Source organism: Notamacropus eugenii, chromosome 5, assembly GCF_028372415.1.
Source record: "Notamacropus eugenii isolate mMacEug1 chromosome 5, mMacEug1.pri_v2, whole genome shotgun sequence".
NCBI classification, from domain to species: Eukaryota; Metazoa; Chordata; class Mammalia; order Diprotodontia; family Macropodidae; genus Notamacropus; species Notamacropus eugenii.
Window position 1 is genome coordinate 44,005,448 of NC_092876.1, and position 26,607 is coordinate 44,032,054.

General features: G+C 42.6%; 1 protein-coding gene across 11 annotated transcripts in view; it reads right to left on the reverse strand.

Moving 5' to 3' along the window:
• Window positions 1-26,607, reverse strand: part of NPHP4 (nephrocystin 4) — a 169,312-nt gene that overhangs the window by 133,024 nt on the left and 9,681 nt on the right. For 5 of the 11 annotated variants that reach the window (XR_011966968.1, XM_072608685.1, XM_072608677.1 and 2 more), the window contains 4 exons: window positions 22,240-22,409; window positions 20,027-20,179; window positions 1,238-1,410; window positions 771-835 (listed from right to left, as the gene is read on the reverse strand). Coding sequence is in view for 10 of the 11 variants with exons in the window: in XM_072608685.1 (XP_072464786.1) it covers window positions 771-835; window positions 1,238-1,410; window positions 20,027-20,179; window positions 22,240-22,374 (526 nt within the window). In the remaining variant the exon portion in view is untranslated. Of the gene's footprint in view, window positions 1-770; window positions 836-1,237; window positions 1,411-20,010; window positions 20,180-22,239; window positions 22,410-23,955; window positions 24,011-26,607 lie in introns of those variants that run through there. The other 6 variants (XM_072608678.1, XM_072608679.1, XM_072608682.1 and 3 more) reach the window with 3 other exon arrangements.

The window sequence follows — 26,607 nt, forward strand, 5'->3', positions numbered from 1 at the left end:
TTTGCTAATTTAATTCAATTTGGAAATCGTCTAAAAGCTGATGTTTAGTCCAAGCAAATCTCTCCCTCATTTTACCTGACTGTTGAGCCATATTTAATATATGCAGACAACACTCTAGCTTTCCAAATTTCTCTCATCGCCACAGCCCTGCCAAAGCTACATGCTGAGCTCCCAGATGGGTCTTCCAGAAACAAAGTTTGGGTGTGAAGGCGCCCTGGGCTGCTGCCCCTTCCTGATGTCTCCCAGAGGAGACACTTTGTCTTCACACCAAACCACCTACTCTCCTGCTGGGTTTGGTCTGGTAGCAACAGAGGCAGAGAGAAGCTTTGGTGCCCATCGCAGCGCTCTCTGCTCTGCCTCTGGAGGCTTCCCTCAGACCTCAGGGTAGAGGACTGGCAGGCCCATTTATCTGAAAGCAAGAGCTGAAGACTCTTGAACAAGAGGCTGGGGTGAACCAGCTGTTCTCACAGAAAATCCTAGGTGGGTCCCTCACCTCACGGCCTGTGAAGCAATTCTTCCTTTCCTGGGGAGAGGGAGTTAAATGAACTCCAACTAGTCCCAAACCCAAGCTCATGGAGCTTTCGGTTCAAGGCATTTCAAATGTGAAAATCACTGTTGATGGCAGCTTGTGTTAAGGCTGATTCCAGGAAGGTCTAAGGGTGGATGGTTCTGTCAGGAAGCTCTGCATGAGTCCTGGAGACTCAGGGAAGACCCATGGGCTTCCTCCTGCTAACAACCTTTTAAAATCATTCCAGCATTTTGGTTCTTACGTTCGACAGGATCCTCAAGAAGCGGGTGCAGGAGGGCTCTAGGGGTGCCATGATAGAGTCTCAGCCTAGAAAACAAGACCAAAAGAAACAATTTGATTTGTTCCTCTTGCAGCCAACATAATTCAATCCTATTTCTTCTTCAGGAAGCAGATGGCACACAGTATCTCCTTCTCGTTCATAGTACTTTCTTAATGGGAGATAGACAGAGGGCTAAATTTGGAGGCACAGGAAAACCTAGGTACAAATCCTCCTTGTGGCCTTGGGCAGGTAACTCTCTGGCTGCACTGGGTGGGAGCAGTCTATGCTGGGTGAAGCTTCTCTACACAGACACAGGGCAGTGGCCCTGTCTTACCACACCACCCAGCCCCCTATCCATCAGTGCTCCTAAGTTCAGAAGCCTCTGATCTCTCCAGAGTAAGCAGTGGACAGGCCTTAGAGGGACACACGCATAGCTATGGAACAGCTACCGTCTGTCCTGGGTGGGAGAATCAGGAGCCTCTGGCTTGGTGCTGAAGAGACGCAGGATCCCAAAGCCACAGGCCACCATCTGCAGGCTCCCATCCCGCTTCTTGCCTTCAGCAACAACTTCCACCACCGCGATGACATTTGGGTGATTTAAGGATGTGTGGAAATACACAGGCTGAAACACAGGAATGAGATGTCAGCATCCAGATGATCTGGCTGCTATCAAAAACGTAAAACAACATGCTTTAAGGTCCAAACAGTGTTTTACAATCATTACCTCATCTGACCTTCACAACACTCTTGGGGGGGAGGGTATTATTACATCCATTTTGCTGATGAAGAAACTGAGTCCCAGAGAAGTCAGGTGATTTGCCTAACTTCACACAGCCAGGAAAGACCAGGATTTGAACTGAGGGCTTCCTGTCTCCAGGGCCAGAGTTCTTTGGAGCATACCACCTGCTGCCAAGCGAGACCAGACCGGAGATATTTCTGTTTTGTCCCAAAAAATACTTTCCTCTATTCCTTTGGCCAAAAGTCATGAATTCCCACTATGTCGTTTTCTGCAACCCCATCGCAGATGGGGAAACAGAAGAATACAGGTAACTAGTTCAAGACATCAAGTCTCTTTTTTTACAGAAACTTTTGTCAGAATCCAGGAGTGTACAATGGGCTTTCCATCGGTACAATACTCCTCCTTCTGCCAAGGCATTAGGTTTTCACTTGAAAAAAATCACACTGGAATACACTCAGTGATATATACCATTATCACAGTAATAGAACATAATGGAAAGGGCCTAGAGAGGAACCCTACTCCAATGACTTATTGCCAACAAGGATTATAGAGAAAGCAACCCACACTTGCCCACTCCACCTATATAATGTGTGTGTATGTACATATACACACATATACACATGTATATCCAGAAAGATAACATTCAATTACAAAGAAATTGATTAAAATTATTTAATGCATCCAACATTATGTGGCTCGGATTATAAAAATTCAATTCTGAAATTCCAATATCATCATTAATTTTATAGGATGCTACAAAATTGTACACAAATATGAAAACATTAAATAATATTAAAATGAGATGCCGTGTGGTGCAGTGAAGGGAATATAGGGCTAAGACTCAGGAGAACTAACTTCTAACCCAAGCCCTGCCACTGACCAACTTTGTGATTGCTATTAAGTTACTCTAGGCCTCAGTTTCCTCAGCTTCAAAATGAGAGGTTAGCCTAGATCATCTCCCTCTAAGGTTCCTTCCAGTTCTATGATTCTGTCCTTCTAGACTAATTCTGTTTCAACTAAGAAGGTTTTTTGATGTACAAAATGTTTTGCAGAGAGAGAGAGAGAACCAATTAACATCTTTTTATGCTAATATATCTTGAAATTTATGTTAATAAAATGAGATTTTTGTAGAGAATGTAAGCTGTTTTATCATCCTCACGGGTGGTCATTTGGGGATGATTGTGAATATCTGTTCCAAGCCATAAGACATGGAGGTGCATCCATCATTATTATGTATCTCCCCCCACATCTTCCTGACAACAGTGGGGATGTCTGTATTTAACATACAGCATGAGGCTGATGGAGATGTACCCACATTTTTGTTTTCCCATCTCTCAATGTGCACATTCTCATTTGGGAATGAAAGTACCTTCATCCTGTTACAGCTTTTCTATTTCATCAAATTAAATTTACTTCTTTTTATTTAAAACTAATAAATGTCACAGACATAGAAGATGGAAACTTGATTCAGCTGACTGGGTTTGCTAACCAGCAGGGAAATAAGAGTCCACGTGAGCATCAGATGGAAGGTGGAGCTGTGGCAACAGAACCCAAACGTTTCATTGAGCACAAAGTCAACGCTGGAGGACAAGGCAGGCAGCACAGCCCTCCCAGTCTCAGTCCACAATCATATCCAAGAGATGGAGCTCACAAAGACAAAGATCCAGCAGGGACAGAGGCTAGCCTTCCTACTATTTGATTTAAACTTGGAATAATCCTTCTATTAACGAGTCATTACCATGGTGTCACTAAGAAAACGTTTACTGTAATCACAGACTGTCAGCAAGGGATAACAGAGAGACGCATTAAAACATCAGCCATGAGATATCAATCGTTATTCTATTATCTTTTATGGCAAAATGATGAAATAATGACCACTTATTGCTGACAGGTGGTTGGACTAAGAGAGAATTATGTTTCTGTTTCCAAAGGCTCAGGAACCATAAGAAGGCCCACTCGAAAGGTAAGTTAGTCATCACTGCACCTTTTCTATTTATACCTCTGCATATCAGTTTTACAAACACCACACACTTTCCCTCCTGCGATAAAACAAAAACTCTAAACTCCAAATATGAACAGTAATAATCTCCTAGTCTAGAGGTCACCTTGACATTGCTCCATCTGAACGCGTGGGCCCAGCTGTTTTCAGCAACTCTAGATTTATAGTTTTATGTCTTTCCCTTTCATCAATGAGAGAACACAATTATTTTGCAACAAAAAACAAATCCCCTCTGTCATTTAGCTCAAATGACCCACCATTAGATTTAGCGTTTAAAGATATATTCTGTAAAGTTTGATGGTAAAGATTAGAAAAAAGGCTATGTGCACTAAGGATTAATCTTGGTCTGTCATTTGGCTGGTACTGTGAGTCACATGGGCTGTTCTGGTCCCCAAGGAAGCTGGGACCCAGGGGCCAGAGGAGTTGTTGGAAAATGTCTAGAAAGGTGAAGAGAGTTGTATTGACAAAGGCTTGGGTTCTGAATTTTCTGTCAGTTTGCATAAAATCTTCATTTTTTTTTAAAGCTGTTCAGGTATCCCAGTGCTACTGTATCACTGAGCAAAAGATTTCACCCTTTCAGTAAACATTTATCAAGCATGAGAGCACACAGTATTTTGATAAAGGATTTACAGAGAACTTGGAAGATATGATCCTGGCAAGCTCACTATTTCAAAACTGTTTGGGGAAGTGAGTGCATGTGTGTGTTTAGGAATGAACAATCTTTAATTACTGTAATAGCAAGCTTCATCACAACATTCAAGATTCAAAGGCAATCACTCTAACTTACTTATCTATTGTCTTTTCGTTCCATTTCCCTGGAAACATCACAGGGGGGATGTAATTCCCAAGGACCCAAACCAGAAGCATGTAATCTTTCAGGTCAGTTTAGCTCACCCACTGTTCACACTCAACATGCTAACTGTATCCAACTAAAATATCACTCCAGAAGGTGAACATAAAAATGTAATTATTTATCAGGACAGCTTAGCTGTAAACAAATGTTTAAGTCCAAGGGAGCTATGCTGGAAAAGTAATTAAATAAAATCACCAAATAAATTTCTGTTCTTCAGTTGGAATTACCCAATTTGAAAACTCAAATCAAGCTCAGCATATTATCTGCAAGAGATGCCCGCTTGTGACAGACTAGATGAGGCTTCTATTCACCCGGCTTCGTCACTTATCTACATTTGGCAGGTTTTCTCCATGACAGGATAAACAGATTAATAAATCATCTAAACATTCTCTGTCTTAATGCTTTCATCTTTAAAACATACTGACACCATTTAGCCCTCACACTGGGTTTTCATTATTCACTAAGACTGACAGAATCAAAATTGGGCTTCAGAATACACGCTTTACTAAATGGCTCCACACATCTGTTTCTATAACGTCACTGGAGATAGGCCTGACCTCCTAGATGGCATGTGTTCCTTTATCCTCAGCCAGGAAGGAGACAATACCAAGGCTACAAGGACAGGTAAAGGCTAAGCTGAAACAAAGGAAACTTCTTGCATGGAAACTAACTTTGAACCGATACCTGAAAACATTCTTCGCAATGAGATAAAGCTCAACATTGCACATATAACTTATATTTCTCTGACCAAGCCCCCAGTGCAGATTTCCTTTAATAGAGAAAGTGAAATCTGCTGACAAAGAGCGCTGGGTGAGAGTCAGAGGATCTGGCTTCTAGCCTTGGCTATGGGGATTGTTAGCTCTGATTGGAAGATCACAGCAGGAACCTTAGAGGTCAGTCAGTCCAAGATTCTCATTTTGCAAATACAAAACTAAAGCTCCCAACAAGACGGAGTGACTTCCCCAAGGCAACACAGGTAATAAGATAGCAAAGTCAGGTCCTTTGACTCCAAGTCCAGTATGCTATGACCTTTTAACAAGCTGTCCACCAGTCCTGCTACCTCATACAAAGACAAAACTGGAAGCAAAGTAGATGCCCATCAGTTGGGGAAGAGCTACACAAACTGTGGCACATGAATGTAATGGAATATTCCTTTGCTGTAAGAAATGGCAACTATGACAAATACAGAGAAACATGGAAAAAGCTATGAGAACAGATACAGAGGGAGGCAAGCAGAGCCAAGAATACAATATACACGACTACAACAACGTAAATAGGAAGAACTGCAGCTACACAAAACAATCAAATACTGCAATATTATAAAGAGAACCCTGACCCATTGGACTGGGAGCTCCTTGAGGGCAGAGTCTTTCTTTTGCCTCTATTTGTATCCCAGTATGTAGCACAGGGCCTGGCACACAGTCGGCACTTAATACACGTTCACCATCTGACAGAAAGGAGAAACATGAAAACTCCCCCACACCACTTCTGGGAAGAAGGGGGAAGTCCATGAGAGCTGAATGCTGCACGTATCTTTGGGCTTCACTGTGTGGATCAGTTAGGCTGATTTTGTTCTTCCTTTTTTTGTTTTTAAAAAATATTTTTTGCAATATGAGATAGCTCTTTAGGAGGGACTTGGTGAGGGATACTGAGAGAAACGACAGCAATGTAAAAAAATAAAATTCATGAATAAAAACTTTTCTAAAAAGATCAGATAAAGCTAAGTAGGATATAGGAAAACACTAACTACCATTAAAGCATCATATCAACAGATGGGATTATTCTATCAACCTCTGCCCAGTGAATGCTGCCCAAGCAGAATTCTGTTCTGGTGAATCCTGAGGCAGAAGCTACTTTTCTGAGTTCAGGTCCTACTGATCAGAGAATCACAGGGTTGTAGAGGCAGGCAGGACCTCAGAGACCTTTGATTCTAACTAACCCCCACACCCCCATGACGGAACCCATCTCATAAAGTCTTCACAGATAGGTGAGCTAGTCAATGCTAAAAGTGATAGGTGCACTTATTGATGTGTTTAAGGGAAGACCATGCGGCTTAGCTGGAGACACCCAGGGGAGCAGGAGAAAAAGACAATTGGGAAAAAATCCTTGGACAGTCCACTTACCTCTTCCCCTTCTCTCTACATATACTACAGCTGGCCTGTTAGTCCCACCTGAGCTGGGACTAACACTTCCCCAGGGAGCCTGGTGGAAAGAGGAATGCCTCAATAGTCTAGCAAGAGTCTCCTCCCAGAACACTGGGGGCCATCTCCAGTTGTACTGATCTATATCTTGTCCCTGGACCCAGATGGCTCCAGAAGAGAAAGTGAGGTGGTGACTTTGCACAGCCCTCCTGTACTTCAATTCACTTGCAAGTCATGACATCACCTTCCTGATGTCATGGTCCTCTTCGAGAAGGAAGGACAAACAACCAAACCAGAACATGGCATGTGGTCACATCAAGTCTTCACAGATACTTTTTGGTAAATGCTTTAGCTAAACCTACTCAGCTCAAAGGGGTTATGAGTATCAGAGCAGCTCAAATATTTTAAAGGGAGGGGGTAAGTTCCTAAGTGGGTGAATGTAATTGGTTCCAAATCCCTGAAGTCACATAGGCAGGGAGACACCAATCATTTAGGAAACTGAAATTTTCTAGCCCAGAATAAAAGATCCTAGATATGGCAGTTTCAGAAAAGGGATACGATAAGGGGGTGCCAGGCAGGAGGAAGGGACATGGCTAGGGAAGAGACAAACTACCGGGCAAAAAAAAAAAAAAAGGTCATTAAAACTAAAGGTTTGGGGATTTTTTATTCATTTTGTTTGTTTTTTTTTATCCCACACTACTATAGTGATAAAGTTCCCCAGATAAAAATATTCTCTGGAAATTTAAGAGAGGATTAAGAAAACTCAGAAATGCTCACAAATGTACCATTAGTTAGCTATGAATCTGCAACATTCTTACTAGTACTGACTATTCTATTTAATCAACATGACGGAGCAAGTTTGATCAAACACCAATTCCTGAAAACACCTTCAAGAAAAACAATCTTTCTTCCTCTTCCAGAATCATCAAACTTGTTGTGGTGAACAGTGGGTAAGTAAAGCTGCTACTGTACCACAAAAGGATAAGACCTTCATAGAAGGGTAAAGGTCAGGACAGAAAAATGACTTCTAATCCTTCGTTGAAGGGGAAGGTCCCATCTCCCAGACAGGAGGGACACAGAAGAACTCAATGGAATCAACCCTCCGTGAAATAAAACCAGATTTCTATTCACTGCAATTGTATTTATCAGTCCCCCAAGGCATTATAAAGCCAGTACTGTGGATCTCTTGGCAGATAGGGTTAACAGCTTGGTCTAGGACCACACTCTGAATAATCAAACCAATGACAGGGACATTCACAGATTCCATGCAGATGACACTGATACCCCTTGACAGCATCCACTTCTCATCAGGCAAATTACACTGCTCTCATTACTCTAACAAGTAAGAAGCATTCAAGAATTAGTTTCTCATCTCCTTGGCTACAGGAAGCAAAAACAGCCATGTTTAACTTCCATGACACAGAAGACCCCAGAGGAGACAGACTGTGGGACTCTAGCAACATCTGGTGGCTACAGGTGGACTCTGCCTAAGAGTGGAACCTCATGCTCAGTACTGTGGGTGACGAATGAGAATTCCGGACCTGTTATTTTCACAAAATAAAGAAAGGGAGAAAAATGAGCTCTGTTACTAGGACTCAGAAGCATACTTGGTTAAGGGAATGAATTTAACCAAGCATTATTTCTCTCTCAAAAATAAAATGTAGCAATTGCACCAGATTTGGGCCTCCAGGATTATTTTTTTAAGATTACATATGTGTGTGTATGTGTGTATGTATGTATGTATGTATGACAGTTATTGCCCTTTGTTCTCGAAAAGGACCAAAATGACATCATGATGTTAGTCAAATTACAGTGTGTTTGACCTTGGCTGATCAGATACAGACAATCTTGGAATGCTCTACCACAGGTCCAGCACAAATAGTCTGAGTAAGCATTTGGAGTGGATTCTCTAAATTTGTGCATCTCCCATTTCTTTTGAACTACTTCAGTTGGACTGTGCTCATAGAACACCACACCTTATCTGATGTGGGGACTCTATGCTTGGTGGGCCTGTGCTAGTGTCTCCCATGTTACACAATCAACAATCAATTTCAAAGTTCTTAAGAGAAATCTTCAGAATGTCCTTGTATCATTTTTTTCTGACCACCATGTGAGCACTTGTGAGTTCTCCATAAAATAAGTCTTTTAGGCAAGCATACATTTGGCATTCAAACAACATGGTCAGCCCATTTGAGTTGCACTCTCTACAGTAGAGTTTAAAGGAAATAGACTGTCCTGTGACAATCCCAGGGGAGTCTCTCTCTAAGTCACTGCTGGCAAGATTCTTGCAAGAGTCCTCCTTCACAGGCTGCTCCTTCACCTGGAAAATGCTCATCTACCTGAGAGCCAGCGTGGCTTCAGAAAGGGCCGAGGAACAGTCAATACGATGTTTGCTGCCCAAAAACTCCAGGAGAAATGCCAGGAGCAGAACAGAGGTCTGTATACAACGTTTATGGTTCTGACCAAGGGCTTTGACACTGTTCGTCATGAGAGCTTATGGAAAATTATGTCAGAATTTGGTTACCCAGAGAAGTTCATCAGTGTTACATCTCAATTTCACAATGGCATGCTTGCCCGGGTTCTGAATAATGGACAATGCTCTCGTGCTTTCCCAGTCACTAGTGGAGTAAAATAAGGCTGCATGCTTGCTCCCATGCTTTTTAGCATGATGTTCTCAGCAATGCTGTATGTATATATGTGTACACATGTGCACATACGTATATACACACATATGTTAATATGTGTTTAGATGGATAGATAGATAGATGTTAGAATGAATTATTAATTAGGAATGTAAAGGTAATGCTTCTGAGAGGGAGACATTCTGGATGCTAGTACTGAATCACAAAAGAGTCCTTATCTAGGCCCCACAAATAGCTGTGGAGCTAAACCCAACTATCTGGAGGCACACAGGGAAACACAGGCCTGGTGGAGAAAGAGATGGTTTACTCTTTAAAAGAACACAGCTCATGGTCAGGTTAAGACCACACTGAAAAGAACAGAAAAGCAGTACACAAATTAATAAGATAGTATTTTGTCCTCAGAACTATATCCTATCATTCTGGTGGAATTCAGCAAAAAAAAACTAAGCATTTTAGAGTTCAGCTGATCAATTAGTACACTCCCAGGCACGTCTTCTAATGCATGTCTTCTAACGATACGGATCCGCATCCCTTTGGGGCTAGGCTTCAGAGTTTCAGAGGGCTTCCCTGGGCAGTATCTCATCTCCTCTCACAACAGGCAGCACAGCACATCCTGGCTCTGGATTCAAATCTTGGCTCATCCAGTTGTCCTCTGTGACCTTGGCCAAGTTATTTCATCTTTGCTGGGCCTCAGTTTCCTCATCTATAAAATGAAGAGGTTGGACTAAATTCCAACATGCAAACACCTGATACATCTTTAGACAGGCTCTGCTTTCATATGATTACATATACATATATGTGCTAAGTATAAATTAATATGTAATACATACACACATGTACACGTGTAGATATGAACATTACATACACGTGTACAGAATTATGTAAATACAAACATGTGTACATGTAGATATTTTATATGTGTATTTATGTACACATGCATTCATACATATATAAAATCATCAGATCATAAATTCAGACTGGAAGGGACTTTAGTATAATATGCATGCTATGATGAATGCATGCAGTATGTAATGTACTCAAGAGAAAACTGGTGTAGGAAGCAGGATCACCGGGACTCAAGTGCTAGCTCTGACATATACTACTTGTATGGTCCTGAACAAATCACTTAACCTACAAGTTAGAGACTAACTACTGATTTGCACTGGAAGAAGGAACTACCTCTCTACAGATAGATAAATAGGTAGAGGCATATATACATATCACATATATTATATATAAAATGCCCTCTTCCTGTAGAAGTGTATACGTGTGTGTATGTGTGTGTGTATAAAACTGATGACTTCTAGATTCATACACATGCAAACACACATATATTTACTACTGACCTTCCCCTTTTCTGGTAGCTGCCCCCTCCCTTTGGAACCTTCTGTTCCAGGTCAGATACTTCTAGTTTTCTAGCTGACTCACAGTGTCTCCCCAACCCATGACCTCAGAGGCCTTTGTTTTAGTTCTCAATCCCTCATTGTGTTTCCATGACTGTTAAACCCATGAGAAAGACAAGGCTAGTTTTATTATCCCCACGTTACAGATGAGGAAACTGAAGTTCAGAGGACTCACCGAAGGTCACACTGCTAGTTAAGTGATGGAGCAGAGACCAAGACACAGACTCGTTCATGTATTTTGTACAACAAATCACTCCTATTCCTCATGGGGGGAAGAGTGGGAGCCAAATTTGTAATTAGCAGAATCAACAAAAGTAAAGATCTCGACCAGATTCCAGTGCCCATAAAAAGAAGAGGGGCTTGCATTGCTATTGTCATATTTATGGAAGCATGGCAATTACTCAGCACAACATAATTGCATTGCTATGCCTGTCAGGCTTTAAACAGCTGCCTAAAAGAAGTCTCTGTGTTTGAATCTCGTGTGTGTGTGTGTGTGTGTGTGTGTGTGTGTGTGTGTGTGTGTGTCTATGACTGCAGAGGGGAGAATATATCTCTTCAGAGGACCAAACTTGTATCAAAACTATTTTTATGAATTACAAATGTCAAGGTAATCAGAGAAAACTGCTGGGCTTGAAAGATGTGGTCAATTTCTTCTTCAGGTTCAAATAGATTTTTCTGTCCTCTGCTGCCCCCTGCTGCCTTCTCACTGTACAACCTCTCCACCCAGAGATTATCCTCCCTGTCCTCAGTCCCAGTTCTAGGATGTGACTGATGGCCAGGCCGTCCCACGGGCTGCACTTCCTCCAAGGGTTGAGCCTTCAGACTTCCTGTAGTTTGTCCTGCTCCTCAACACACAACAACCAAGATGACACATGTCTATACCACTCAGGTTCAGGGAGAGTGAAGCAGGCCTCAGATTCTCACTAGGTTTTGAACCAAGAAGCCCAATTATACACAATAAAAGAGATCTACAAAAACGGAAGTAGTTTCTGAAATTCCCTGGAAGTTATGCCAACTTGTGGCACCAATCTCCTTAATGCTACTGACACTGAATGTTGTAAGAACTATCCTTCAGGAGGGAAGACATTAATTCCACAATTTAAGTGCTTTCTGTAGGGTGTGATATGGGAGGGGGGGAGGGGAAGGCAGGAAGGAAAACAGTGTTAGAGAAAACATCCAAATATGTCCATGGGATAACTGCCCCCTGAACATGGGCAACCACTGAGTGATCCAGATGTGGCAAGAAATTGAGGTCACCTCGAGTTTTCAGCACGTGGTAAGAGAGTATAATCTTTTACTAGGGACTAAATGATGTTGCTGTTCAGTTGCTTTTTTCAGTCATGTCCAACTCTTCATGATTCCATCTGGGGTTTTTTGGGCAGATACTGCAGTGGCTTGTCATTTCCTTCTCCAGCTCATTTTCTAGATGACGAAACTGAGGTAAACAGGGATAAGTGACTTGTCCAGGATCACTCAGCGAGTAAGTATGTGAGGCAGAATTTGAACTCAGATCTCCTGACTCCAGACATGACACTATGTACTGCACCACCATGAGGAAGTAGCATGGTAAGGCAGAAAAAACATCAGGTTTGCCTTCAGAGAAAATCTAGGCTCGACTGCCACCTCTACCACTTGGGATCTGTGATCTCGAACAAATCACCTGACTTTGCCAGGTATCAGATTATTATCTGTGAATTGAAGGGACTGGACTAAGGAACCCCTGAAATTTTCTTTTAGCCCTTAACCTATAAGCCTGCAAACTTGCCTTAAAAAATCTTGTTTATTTTGTTTTGGGAGTACAACTTCCATCCTTTGATATACTGTAGAAAATTACAAAACTGAACAACATGGAGCATTCCTGCAGGGTGAGGGTGAGAAGTGGATCAAAATGGTACTTTTTCTGTTCTTAATCTACACTCATGAGAAATCACCATTTGGAACATCCTGATTCTATCACACCAAACCACAAAGGGAGGGGAGCATGAGGCCTATTAGCAATGCATAATGAGAGCAAAAGGAATGCATGAGGAAGAGGTGTGTTCAGGGCTCTCTATGTTGGTGGGGCAAAAGGGCCTTGTCACACATTCAAGACGCATGTTCAGGAAGTTATCAGTAGAGGTACGTCTCGATTACAGGATGAAACCCCGTTTCATTGACAGAGCAGCAAAACTGACCTTGGGTGCAAGCAAGGTATTTGGCCTCCTGAACACCACAGACAGCCTGAGTTCCCATGACCTTTCTTAATTTCCTTTCCTGACCTTTTACAGTAGGGAAGTTAACTCCTCATACAGGAAGAATGTTTGTCAAGTTAGCCACATACTCAAGTCAATAGAAGCAGAACTGATCTATGCCAAAATGTTTATCTTCACTAAGCCCAGGAGGGATGAAAAGCAATTAAAAGAATAAAATTATAAAGACACAATGGGAAACAATTCTGATGAAGAGGAAAAAAGGGCAGGGGTAGGGGTAGGGCCTCTCAAACACTTAACCATGAAAGAGTCTTATGACCCAAGAGATGGCAGTTGATTGACCAAAGGGCCAAGGAGTTCTCACGAAGGGAATGATGTCACACCAGGAAAACAGAATTTTGGATGATGCTGAGTTTCTACAGCTCAGAGCTAAAGATAAAGAGACTCATGGTAATGGGCCCTAATGTAGAGAAGTAAATCCAGATCTTGCTGCTTTCCTATTACCAAAAGGATAGCCCCAGAGAAGGCAACAATGGAGTTCCCAGGACGGGTTCCTACAGCCAGTCACTTGAGAGTTAGAGGAACAAGTACTTGGCCCTAGGCCTAAAGGAACCTAAACCTAGGGGAGTAAACCTCAATTTCCTCCACCTGGACCAACATATAAAAGCAATGTATGTCCACCCTAATCTCTGGTTTATTCAATTAAATTGGAAAAAAAGGAGGGTGGGGGTCAATTTTTGGGTAAATAACTTTATTCTTGTGTACAGTGTCAGGCATTGGTCTATATCCACTTTCTGCCACAATGCTATCCAGTTTTCCCAGCAGTTTTTGTCAAACAGTGAGTTCTTAACCCAGAAGCTGGGGTCCCTGGGTTTATCAAGAGCAGATTGCTTTATTCATTGACTACTGCGTCTTGAGTACCTAATCTATTCCACTGGTATACTCTTCTGTTTCTTAGCCAATACCAAATGATGGTTTTGATGATTGCTGCTTTATAATACAATTTGAGATCTGACAGGGCTAGACCACCTTTCCTAGCATGTCTTTTGATTAATTCCCTTGATATTCTGGACCTTTTGTTCTTCCAGATGAATTTTGATATTATTTTTTTCGAGCTCTAGAAAACATTTTTCTAGTAGTTTGATTAGTATGGCACTAAATAAGTAAACTAACTTAGGTAAAATTGTCATTTTTATTATATTGGCTCAGCCTACCCACAAGCAGCTGATGTTTTTCCACTTACTTGGATCTGACTTTATTTGTGTGAGAAGTGTTCTGTAATTGTGTTCATATAGTCCTTGGGTTTGTTTTGGCAGGTAGACTCCCAGATATTGTATAGTGTCTACCATAGCTTTAAATGGGATTTCTCTTTCTATCTCTTGTTATTGACTTTTGTTAGTAATATATAGAAATGCAGAAGACTTATGTGGGTTTATTTTGTAATCTGCAACTTTGCCAAAGTTGTTTATTATTTCAAGCAGTTTTTTACTTGATTCTCTAGGATTCTCTAAGTATATCATCATATCATCTGCAAAGAGTTAAAACTTAGTTTCTTCTTTGCCTATTCTAATTCCTTCAATTTATTTTTCTTCTTTTATTGCTACAGGTAGCATTCCTAATACCATATTGAATGGCAGTGGTGATAATGGACATCCTTGTTTCACCCCTGATCTTACTGGAAATGCATCTAGCTTATCCCCATTGCATATAATGCCAGGTGATAGTTTTAGGTAGATACTGCTCATTATTTTATGGAAAGCTCCATTTATTCTTATGCTCTCCAGTGTTTTCGATAGGAATGGGTGTTGGATTTTGTTGAAAGCTTTTTCTGCATCTATTAAGATAATCATATGGTTTCTGTTAGTCTTGTTGTTGATATGATCAGTAATGATGATAGTATAAAGACTGATACTACAAACAAATTTGGGGAGCAAAGAGTAGTGTATTTGTCAGATTTATAAAGAGTGGAGAAATTTATGATCAAACAAGAGACAGAGAACATTATGAACTGCAAAATGGATAATTTTGATTACATTAAATTGAAAAGTTTTTGCACAAACAAATCCAATGCAACCAAGATTAGGAGGGAAGCAGAAAACTGGGAAAGAATTTTTGCAACTAGTGTCTGTGATAAAGGCCTTGTTTCCAAAATATATAGAGAACTGGGTCACATGTACAAGAATACAAGTCATTGCCCAATTGATAAGTTCTCAAAGGATATGAACAGGAAGTTTTCAGAGGAATAAATTTAAGCTACCTATGATCATACAAAAAATGCTCTAAATCATTATTGATTAGAGAGATGCAAATCAAAACAACTCTGAGGTACCACATTACACCTATCAGATTTACTAACATGACAAAACAGGAAAATGACAAATTTTGCAGAAGATGTGGGAGAATTGGAACACCAACTTATTGGTGGTGGAGCTGTGAGCTAATCCAACCATTCTGGAGAGCAATTTGGAACTATGTCCAAAGGGCTACAAAACTGTGCATATTCTTTGACCCAGCAATATTGCTTCTTGGACTATATCACAAAGAAATCATAAAAATGGGAAAGGGTCCCAGGTGTATCAAAATATTTATAGAGCTCTCTTTGTGGTGGCCAAGAAATGGAAATCAAGGGGATATCCATCAATTGGGGAGTGGCTGAACAAGTTGTGGTATATGAATGTAATGGAATATTATTGTGCTATAAGAAATGATAAACAAGCAGATGTCAGAAAGCCCTAGAAGGACTTACATGAACTGATACTGAGTGAAAGGAGTAGAACCAAGAGATCACTGTACATAGTAACAACCACAGTGTACGAGGAATTCTTCTGGTAGACTTAGCCCTCCACGGCAATGCAAGGACCTAAAACATTCCCAATGAACCCTTGAGGGAACATGCCTTCCACATCCAGAGTAAGAACTATGGAATTAGAACACAGAATGAAGCAGAATATTTTCTCTTGTGTTATATTTTGCTTTGTTTGGGTTTTTCTCATGGTTTCTCCTATTCATTTAAATTTTTCTATGTAACATGGCTAATGTGAAAATGTGTTTACTAAGAATGTATGTGTACAACCCATATAAGATTACATGCCATCACAGGGAGGGAGGGGGGAAGGAAGGGGAGAAAATCTAAGACTTACAGAAGTGATTACGGAAAACTGAAAACAGATAATAATAAAAATAACAATAATGATAATAAAATGAAAAAATTGAGGGGTAAATGCAAATCTAATCTGAATGAAGGTGTTGTTACATACAACAGGTGACTTTGTAAAGAGAGTGGTTAGTGAACTGTCTCTGAAACAAGGCATTTATTCAATCTCCTCCATTTTTTGACTGGAATTAATAAAAATTCCTGATTTTATTTTTAGAAAATAGTAGTTGGCTTTTGACACAGCTGAAGACATGGACTTGGGTCTTCTAAGCCATTATAATGGGTAGCTAGGTAGTGCAGTGGTTAGAACACCAAGTACAGAGTCAGGAAGACTCATCTTCCTGAGTTCAAATCTGATCTCAGATTACCAGTTGTATGATCCTAGGTAAATTACTTAATCTTGTTTGTCTCAGTTTCCTCATCTATAAAATGTGCTGGAGGAGGAAAGGGCAAACCACTGCAGTATCTTTGCCAAGAAGATCCCAAAATGGTCCACAAAGAGTCAAACACAACTGAAATGACTGAACAAGTCATTATAACATCATATAATATCATGAAGACATTACAGAGGAAAAAGCTCTTCCATTGATGCCCATCTAAGGGAGACAGGCTCTACATAGGATTGGATACAGGAACAAGGGAGCAGTAACCATCAGGCCTCCTCCATGACCTTCCCTGGTCCCTTCCTCCAGTTAGGAGTGAATTTCCTAGTACAGTAATTATTTCTTACAAGCAATAAAATGAAAACTTATTGAGGGAAAAGAAGATTGTGTTTGTGCCTTAATGCCTTCCACATAGCATTTAATAAGTGTGCTAAATTCAATCAACAAGCACTTATTAAGCACATACTGTGTGCCAGTAGCAGTGCTGGGCCCTAAGACTACAAAGCCAAAGATGAAAATGTCCCTGCTTCCATTCTATGAGGGCAGATGGCACAGACTTCTCGAAATGGATACAAGACTAATTCAAGGTAAGATTAGAAGCCTGGAGAGACAGTGGCCACGGGGAGGGTCAGGAAAGGCCTCATGGTGGAAGTGGTGCTTAAGCAGGGCTTTCAAGAAAAGGAGGGATTCTAAGAAGCAAAAGTGAAGAACTGGTGTGTTCTTGACAGGAAGGACAGCCTGTGTAAAGGCATGGAGGTGGGAAACAGAGGATCAGGTGTGAAGAACGGCGAGGAGGAAAGTAGACCTAGATCAATGAGAGGGACCAGGAGTATATACAGAGGGAGCAGGAGCCATGAGAAGTGTCACCTTTGCATCAGAGATGAGAGTAAAAGTGGGAAAAATGGGGGGGGATTATATCGAGAGAATTGGGGATGTAAAATAGAGGAAAAGAAGCTCATGGCAAGTAACAGTGAACATTTATACAGCACTTACTGCATGTAAGGCATTGTGCTCAGCACTTTACAAAAATTATCTCATTTGATCCTCCCAGCAACCTGTGGAGGAAGGCACTGTTATAATCTCCACTTTACATATGACGAAACTGAGACAGTTTGTGGCTATTCAGTCATTTCAGTTTTGTCTGACTCTTCATGACCCCCTTTGGGGTTTCTTGGCAAAGATACTGGAGTGGTTTGCCATTTCCTTCTCCAGATCATTTTCAGTTACATCTGACGTCATGATCCCATTTGAGGTTTTCTTGGCAAAGATACTAGAGAGGTTTTCCACTTTCTTCTCCAGCTCATTTTACAGATGAAGAAACCGAGGCAAACAAGGTGAAGTGACTTGCCCAGAGTCACAAAACCAGTAAGTGATGCAAGATTTGAACTCATGAAGATGAGTCTTCCTGACCACAGGCCCAGTGCTCTATCCACTGCACCATCAGCTTTTGCAGTAAAGGAGATGGTCTAGAAAGGATCTGGGGAGGGTGTGGCATGGAAGGGTGGAGTACGCAAAAGAAGAAGGTTTAGAACAGGCCCTGTTAAGTGAACTGATGTGAGTATACAGGGTTCTCCCCAGCCACATTAGGATTTCAAGATACACACGCAGGTAAGAACAACAAAGGATCCAGCAGCCACGCCTAAGTCTGACCGTATCCATCCCTCAGTGAGGTCCATGACTCCTGAAGGCCTCTGGTGGCCATAGAGACAGCCTGACTTGGCCCTTGCTCTGGCTCCAGCTTCCTCACACTACACTCCTTTCCTCATACTGAATCAGGTACCCTGGCCTACTTGCAAGCCCTCCAACACACCCATCCCACTCTCACTTCCCCGCTTGCCTCTCAAGCATCCTAGGCTCTAAGTCCATCTTCCACAAGAGCCTGTCTGCACCCACCCAGACACTGAGGTCTTTGCCTCTGAGATTACCTCCCACTCACGCTGGGTGTTCTCTGACAATTTACATGTTGTCTCTCCATTCTAGTGTGAGCCTCTGGAGGGCAGAGGGACTATTTTTGCACCGTATACATGTTGTCTGACCTTCATTTTTGAAGAGGAGCAATGACATAAGTTCAGTGAGCAGCTAGCGGATAGAGCGCCAACCCAGGAGTCAGGAGGACCTGAATTCAAATCTGATCTCAGGCACTTAATAGCTGTGTGACCTTAGCCAAGTCATTTAAAAAAAACAAAACAAACAAACAAAAAAACCAGTTTGCCTCAGTTTCCTCACCTGTAAAATGAGCTGGAAAAGGAAATAGCAAACAGCACCTCTGCCAAGAAAACCCCAAATGAGGTCACCAAGAGTCAAACATGACTGAAATGACAGCAATGACCACACATAATCTGTCAGGTGCTGTGGAAACAGAAACAAATGCAAAAGGGGAGCAGTCCCCGCCCTGAAGGGGCCTCTGGGGGTCACAACGTGTTCACAGACATAAAATAAGCACATAGTGATGGGTAGCGGGTATCCCTGGGGAGAGGGATCAGGAACAGCCCCTTGAAGGTGACATGCCTGGGGCTGATTCTCCAAAAGGCAGAGATGGGGAGAGACAGAAGGCTCCTAGCACGAGACTAGGCCTCAGCAAAGGCAGAGAAGGGAGAGATGGGCAGTCTTGAGCTTCCAAGGAGTCAGGAGGCAGCAGCCTCATCACCCCCCACCCTTGCCCACATCCACCACTGGGTTCAAGGGGCAGTGTATTTCAGGAAGAACATTCAGAAGCTGGTGAGTGTCCATGGAAGGGCAACATGGATTTGAAAGGATAATCAAAGAAAGCAGGACATAGAAGACCTCAGGTTTATGCCACAGGAGAATTAGACAAAGCATAAGGAGTGTCTGGGGGGAGGAATGTGATGGGCACCTTCAAATACTGGAAGAGATGTCTCACAGAAGGTAGGGATTCACCTTGAGAAATAAAAGCAATGGGTCAAAGTTGGAAGGAGGAAAATGGAGGCTGGATGTTCCCAACCATGAGGGCTTTGCCTCAAATGGAATGAGCCTCAAAAACAGAAGCCCCCCCACCCCTTACTTGAGGTCTCTGAAACAATGAGCCCCTCTCAGGTGTGCAGTAAAGAGAGGCCTTTTTGCAGATGAAGTTTGACCTCAGAGACCTCTGAAGTCCTCTCCTAAACAGAAGATCTGAGGCAGGGGTGGAGAACCTGTGGCCTCGAGGCCACATGTGGCCCTCTAGGTCCTCACAGAACAAATCCCCTTAATGAAAGGATTTGTTCCGTAAAACTTAAACTTACTCCAGAGCTGCCTTTCTCATTGCAGTCTGAGAATGCATTAGCTCCTGGGGCTGCCACATCACATTGCTAATTCATATTGAGCTTGTGGGTCACTAGAACCTTCAGATCTTTCTCAGCCCAACTGTTCTATAACCATTTCTCCCCATCATATCTTTGTAAAGCTTTTCTGTGGTATTCAATTACAAGACTTTATGGTTATACCCAATGAATTTCATCTGATTAGACTCAGTCAACCCCTAGCCTGTCTAGGGCTTTCTGGACCCTAACTGTCATCCCAGTGCATACAAAGATCACAGTAATCTACAACAGAACATTATGAGTACGTTAGAGAAGGACAGAACAAAGTCCTGGACCTGTGAGAACCTGGAGGTGGCATGTCCCACCTCCTTGGAGAGCAGCCATGGGAGGCTTCCCCCAAGGGGCCCCTGCCCACTCTCTCCCCTCCCCAGAAAGGTTCCACATTGAGTGTTACTTTACCATCCCTGGGCTCTACCTCATTGAAGACGATCCTGGGCTGCTCTCTGGCCGTGGGCTTCTCTGGTCTCGCTGTGCTTTTCCATGTCCTCCCAAAGAAATGTCGATAGGTCACATCAAAGAGAGAGATACGGAGATGGTACTCCACACCAGACAGCATCTCCAGCACCCTCTGGGAGACAAAAGGCACAAGATTCCACCTGAAGGCACCCCCGGGTCCAGATCCAGCTGTGCCAGGAATCCCATCTGAATGACTTGGGGCTGGGACTTGGGGCACAGCAGAAGGTTCCCCTGGGAATGGGGAAATCCAAGCTAAGTCCTCAGTTAGGGTCAAGCAACAAGAAAACCAGAGGAAGAGCTTGGTGTCTCATGGTTTTTTTCAGTCTGGATATTTGCAGTAAGCTGATTTATATACAGTCACCTTCTGCAGGCTCTTGCTACCAGATGCTAAATGCGCAACAACAGAGGGGACAAGAGTCCTGATCTAGTTCTCTGCCCCCTGGATTTTCATTCTCCACAGGCATCCTATGTAAACAACCTGATTTTTTGGAAGAATCTATTTTAAATTTTGGTCTAATGGAGAGAGACCTGAATCAGAAATCGGAGTCTGGGGTTCAGACTCCAGCTCTGGGGGTGACTACCAGTGTACCCTGGAGCAAGGTACTTCAATTTCCTGGGCTCTAACTCCCAACTCTATGAAATGAAGGCTGGAAGACCTTCCATTGTCTCTTCCAGGCCTAGATCCATGATCCAACAAATCTGAAACCCCAGAAAAAGGGTTCATAAATGGCTCGCCCAAATTAGAGAAGCACTTTAATTTATTTTCATTAAATTAATTTTAATTCTTTAAATGAATTAAAAAGTGTTCAAAAGGACCACAATCACATGAAGCTAAATGAAAATGATAAGTGAAGCAGAGGACTGAGGCCCAGGTCTAGAGTCAGGAAGATCTGAATTCAGATCCAGTCTCAGACACTCACTAGCCATGTGACACTGGCTAAGTCATTTAATCCTTGTTTCCCTGAGATTACTCAGCTGTAAAATGGGGATGCTGACAACCTGTGTGGGTCAAGTGTATGGGTCACAACACCTGACACATAGTAGGCACAATATAAACTCTTTCCCTTCCTCTCATATCAATGAGAAAGAACTGTCTAGAAATCATTAATAAGGTTCTCATGAGGGTCAAAAATCAGCACGTACATTTGGTCTGAAACCAGAGCCACCGTCAAACATATTGAATGAGTGACTCTCAAAAGCTGACCCTGTTTTATTTAATGTCCTCCTTTGGTAGGTTTACATAGGAACAACTGTCTAAATTAGACTCCTTCTTTATCATGTCACTTTAGCCTCCTGATGACTGTTCCGTTCACCCCCAGCCGCTGCAAAATGATGGTGGTGCTTCAGCATGATCATCAGGGCACATTTTGGACCCCCTGAGTGACCATTAAGCAGAATGCACAGACAAGCTCCATTATTAGCAAGAGAGAACACTACAGATGCCAAGTTACCTAGTGAGCTACAATGAAGCAAATCCCCCGGGGCCAGTGTGAAAAACATCACACAGATCCCAGGAGAGGTCAGGGATGGGCAATACTGTGCTCCGCCTGCACTAGCAGGATGCTGTGCCTCCTCAGAGATCCGAAGCCATGTGGGATCTAGATGACTGTCAGATGATGAAAAAAATCTCTGTTGGCTAAAGGGCATCTGTCAGGATCAGAGTGACAGAACCCCCCTCTGCTTGAGTCTGGGAAAACTCTGATGGAATGAAAGCAAAAGGGCTTTTGATATGTACACTAATAAGGCTGATGGGAGGCCTAACAGCTTTGTACTGTTCCAGTCTTAATTAAAAAACGTGAAAAGGCCAGTTTGGTGGAACCAGTATGAGCAAACTCATCTCTTAAGAGCACTGTGGTTCAACGAGCAGGGGGTAACTATGATCTCTGGACTGTGTGTATATATGTGCATGTGCATATGCACGTGCATGTGTGTGCATGTGTGTGTGCATGTGCATGTATGCACGTTCATGTGCACATGTGTGTGTATGTGTGCGTGGTGGTTTTCAAAAGTGCCCAGTTTCACTGTCTAACTGATGGGCAGTCACTCTGTCTCAGAATACAACCAGAACCCAAGATCATGGGCACCATGTTACAGAAACAAGAGTAAGCTGAAATCTACGTATTAACTTGAAACTGATCCCAGCTGAACCTAATAACACGTATGTCTCTTTACCTGCTTAGTCTGCAGACCATCGAGCCACTTCAGGACACACTGAAATGCCGTCGACTCCTTCGAAAGCTGACGTCCTCTCTGTGGATGGGGGGGGATGAAGAGGTTTTGTACGAAGGTTTGGTGCCACTCAGTCATCCTGGCAGTTTCAGGGTCCCCTCTCTCTGAATTACCTGTGCCATTCATTAAGAGCAAGCAAAATTACCGCAGCAATAGTGCCCATCTTCATGCCATCCTCACCTTAGGCAAGGGCCCCTCCTCACTGCCAACGTGAGCCTGGTGCGTGCAGGCACATGTCAATGCAGCTCTGACCTCCTGGCAACCAGAGTGATTCAAATACTTGTCCTGGTAAGCAGAAACAATTCTGATTTGATACGATGCTTCAGTAACTCTCTTCCCATTAAGAGCCTGGGCTTTGCAATGGGCTGGGTTAGGATCTGAGAAATCATGCAGTGGGGGACAGCACCTTGCTTGGCACTGTTCATTTAAACCATGAACCTTTACTGCACACCTTGTATGGGAAAAGCAATTTTTCAAGTGGTGGCAAGATACAAAAATAAATAATAAGATGCCGACCTGGCCCTCAAACAGTTTCCTTCAAGCTGAGTCCTCCCGTAAATCCACCACAGTTCAAGCCCACATCCCATGAGTCTTCCTCTAGTCAGCCAATAGTCAACAAGCATTTATTAGGCACTAACTATGTGCCAGGCCCTGTGCTAAGTGCTCAGTCTCTTGGCACCACATAGATGACAGTGGAGCATGTAGGTCACCCATCAATTAGTTATTCCCTGCTCTTGCTACTCAACTAGGCTACCTTTGCTTGTAAGGTCATACATTTGGGGGCTGACAGCCCTTCCTCTTCTGTAATCTGTTCCAGCTTGAATTTGCTCATTGCCTCCCTCCCCCTCAATGTGAACATCATCACAGCTATGTAGTCGGTTCTCAAATCATTTGGAATCTTTGGAGACTATAACATTCCACGACTGTGGCCACAAAACATCACTAAGAGAATATTAGTGAAAAAGGATGGAATTCTGTTTCATGTGCATAGATAAATATAAATACAGATAAGAAAATGTCTAAATGCATAAAAGAAATAGATCATGCTAGGAGAACAGACTAAGAGGCAGGCAGCCAGTCAGTCAACAAGCATTAATCAAGTCCCTACTATGTACCAGGCACTGTGCTAAGCACTAGGGATACAAGGCAAAACCAGGGCCCTGGCCTCAAGGAGCTAACATATACATGAATACAAACACATAGAATAAAATGGAGATAATTCCAGAGGGAAGGCACCGGTTGGTGAGAGGAGCAGGGAAAGACCTCTGACAGAAGTTGGGATTGGGACAGAATGGCAGAAACAAAGAGGTGGGTGGAAGCGAGGGGCAGAGCACTCTAGGTGTGGGAGGCCAATGCAAAAGCTCGAAGGTTGAGATGAGAGATGGAGTATTGTGTTGAGGAAAACTTCAGGATCACAGAGCTCAGGGAAGGGAATGACACAAAGGAAAAGTAGAAAGGCAGGAAGTGTCCAGGTTAGGAAGAGCACTCAATGCCAAATGGAAGATGTTTTATTTGATCCTGAAGGCCATGGGCAGTCACTGCCACTCACTAAGTTAAGGGTGACATAGTCTGATTTTTGGCAGCTAAGCAGTGCAGTGGGTGGAGAGCTGGACTGCGAATCAGAAAGATCTGAGTTCAAAGCCAGCCTCAGACACTTACCAGCTGTGTGACTCTGGGCAAGTCACTTCACTTCTGTCTACCTCAGTTTCTTCAACTGTAAAATGGAAATAATAAGAGCTTTGCAGGGCTGTTGTGAGGATCGAACAAAACATCTATAAAAGTGTTTAGGACAGTGTCTGGAACATAGTAGGCACTATATAAATGCTAGATATTATTTATTGTTATTAATATCTTGCTTTGGAAAAATCACCTTGGCAGCTAGTGGCATTGGGACAGGCTAGAGGCACACAAAAGAGAGCCCTTCCTGTATATGTATGTATATACATAGACATCATATATATATAGCCCCATCTTCAAATATACAGAAGATGGTCAAAAGATAGGAATCACTCACTCTGCAAAATAAACTCCAGGAAAACGGGTCATAAAACATATCACTGAAAAGAATCCCATTTTCCAAACGCCACCTGTACTAGATTCAGTGACACTGTGTTGGTCAGCTTTACTAAAATATCCTCCCCCCACCTTTCCTTTTTTCTTAATTCCTTGTTAGAGGGGATGATTCTCTGGGTGAGACAGATATATATTATGAAATGAAGGTGACCTGAAAAAATGATATCTGTATTTTTTTTTTAAGAATCCCATTTCCTTACCGGCTTCTAGTATAAACTTAGAAGAATATTTCCAACAAGATTAATCCTCTACTAGTTGAATGATTTTCTGGAATTAGGCTAGAAGCAACCTGGCTGCTAAGCATCTTCTTCCTCTTCTTTTCCAGTATTTCCCTCACCCCACAGCAGGATTTCTCTTCCCTTATCACCAGTTCATCTAAACCTACTTCTGAAATCTTGATTCCCAAAACCTTATTCACCTTCCACCATCCCCACCCCAACCCAGCTCCAGTCCTCCAGATAAGTGCAATACCTAAGAGCTAGGCTTCCATGTCACTGTTTGTCAGTAGGTCTCACTATCAAATACAGGATATGATCTGGCCCCAAAATTCCTTAAATTGGATCTGGGGCCAGAAGGGACCAATCCTCTCATTTTAAAGATGAGAAAACCAAGGATCATGTAAGAGAAAAGACATGCTCAAAATCACAGATCATTATAGAATCATGCAATCTCAAAGGCGACCTCAGGGGTCATCCGCTCCAACCCACATCTGAACAATTTCTCCACTGTCCCCAACAAGGTGTCCATCCAGCCTCCATCTAAAGAACTCCAGTGATGGAGAATTCATTACCTCCCAAGGGAGCCCATACCATCTTTTAGATGGCTCTAATTGTTAGCAAATGTGTCCTGGTCTTCCACAAAAACCAACATCTGCTACTTCCAAAAGCTGCCACTAGATTTGCACTCTAAGACCAAGCAAAACAATTCTAATCCTTCTTGCATTTGGCAGTCCTTCAAATATTTACCATCTCTTCTTCTTCAGGCTAAAAATCTCCCTTGAGTCAGGTTCCATGTGGCACCTAGAAGTGAATACAATCCTCCTACATGGTCTGACCACAGCAGAGTATAATGGCATTACTGTCTCCTATTCTGAACGTGATAGATTTATTAATACAGCCTTAGACATGTTAGGTCACCTTCCTTGCCCTTTCTGTCTACAGCCTTTGGCTTTAAGAAGCTCTTCTCTTAGGTCCCCTCTCCCATCTAAGTCTTCATGGCACTGCTCTTTCCTGCTTCTCCTCCCATCCCTCAGACAGCTCCTTCTCAGTCTCCTTTGAGGGATCTTTATATGTCATGCCCACTAACTGTGGGTGTCTCCCAAGGCTCTCTCCTGGCCCTCTCCTGTTCTCCCATTATAATATTTCACTTGTGATGTGATCTCACCAACTCCCCTGGATTCAATAATCATCTCTATTTCAATGAGTCTCAGATCTATTAGTCCAGCCCTAACCTCTTTCCTGATCTGCATCTTCAGCTGCCTACTGGATATATTAAAATGGATGTCCAACAGACATCTGAAACTCAGCATTATCCAACCTGATCTCATTCTATTTCTCCCTAAACCCTCTCCTCTTCCAAACTTCCTTCTTACCACTGAAGATGCCACCATCCTCCCAGTCACCCAGACTCACAACACAGATGACATCTTCAATGCCTCTCTCTCCCTTGTCCCCTATATAGAATGTATTGCCAAGTGCTGTTGATTTGTCTTTCAAAGGTCTCTCATAAACTCCCTTTTTCCCCTATGTCATGGCTGACATCTTGGTGCCTTTATCACCTCATATCTGGACAAAGGCAACAGCTTTTGGAAGTATTCCTGTCCAAAGGCCCTCCACTCCAGTCTATCCTCCTCTTGGCTGCCAAGCGATCTTTCACAAGTTCAGGTCACACACACACACACACACACACACACACACACACACACACACACACATTCACGTTCCACCCTTCCACATCCCCCCAACTTGATAAACTCCAATGGTTCTACATTTTATCCAGGATCAAATAGAAAATCTTCTGTTTGATTTTTAAAATCCATCACAACCTAATCCCTTCCTACCTTTCCAGTCTCCTTACACATAACTCCCAGCAACACTGGCCTTCTTGTGGTACCTTACCACATCTCCAGACTCAGTGCCTCTTCACTGTCTGTCCCTTCATTGGCTTTCCCTCCTTATCTCTATCTCTTGGTTTCCCTTCAGTCAGCTCCAATTGTACCTTCTGCAAGAGGCCTATCTT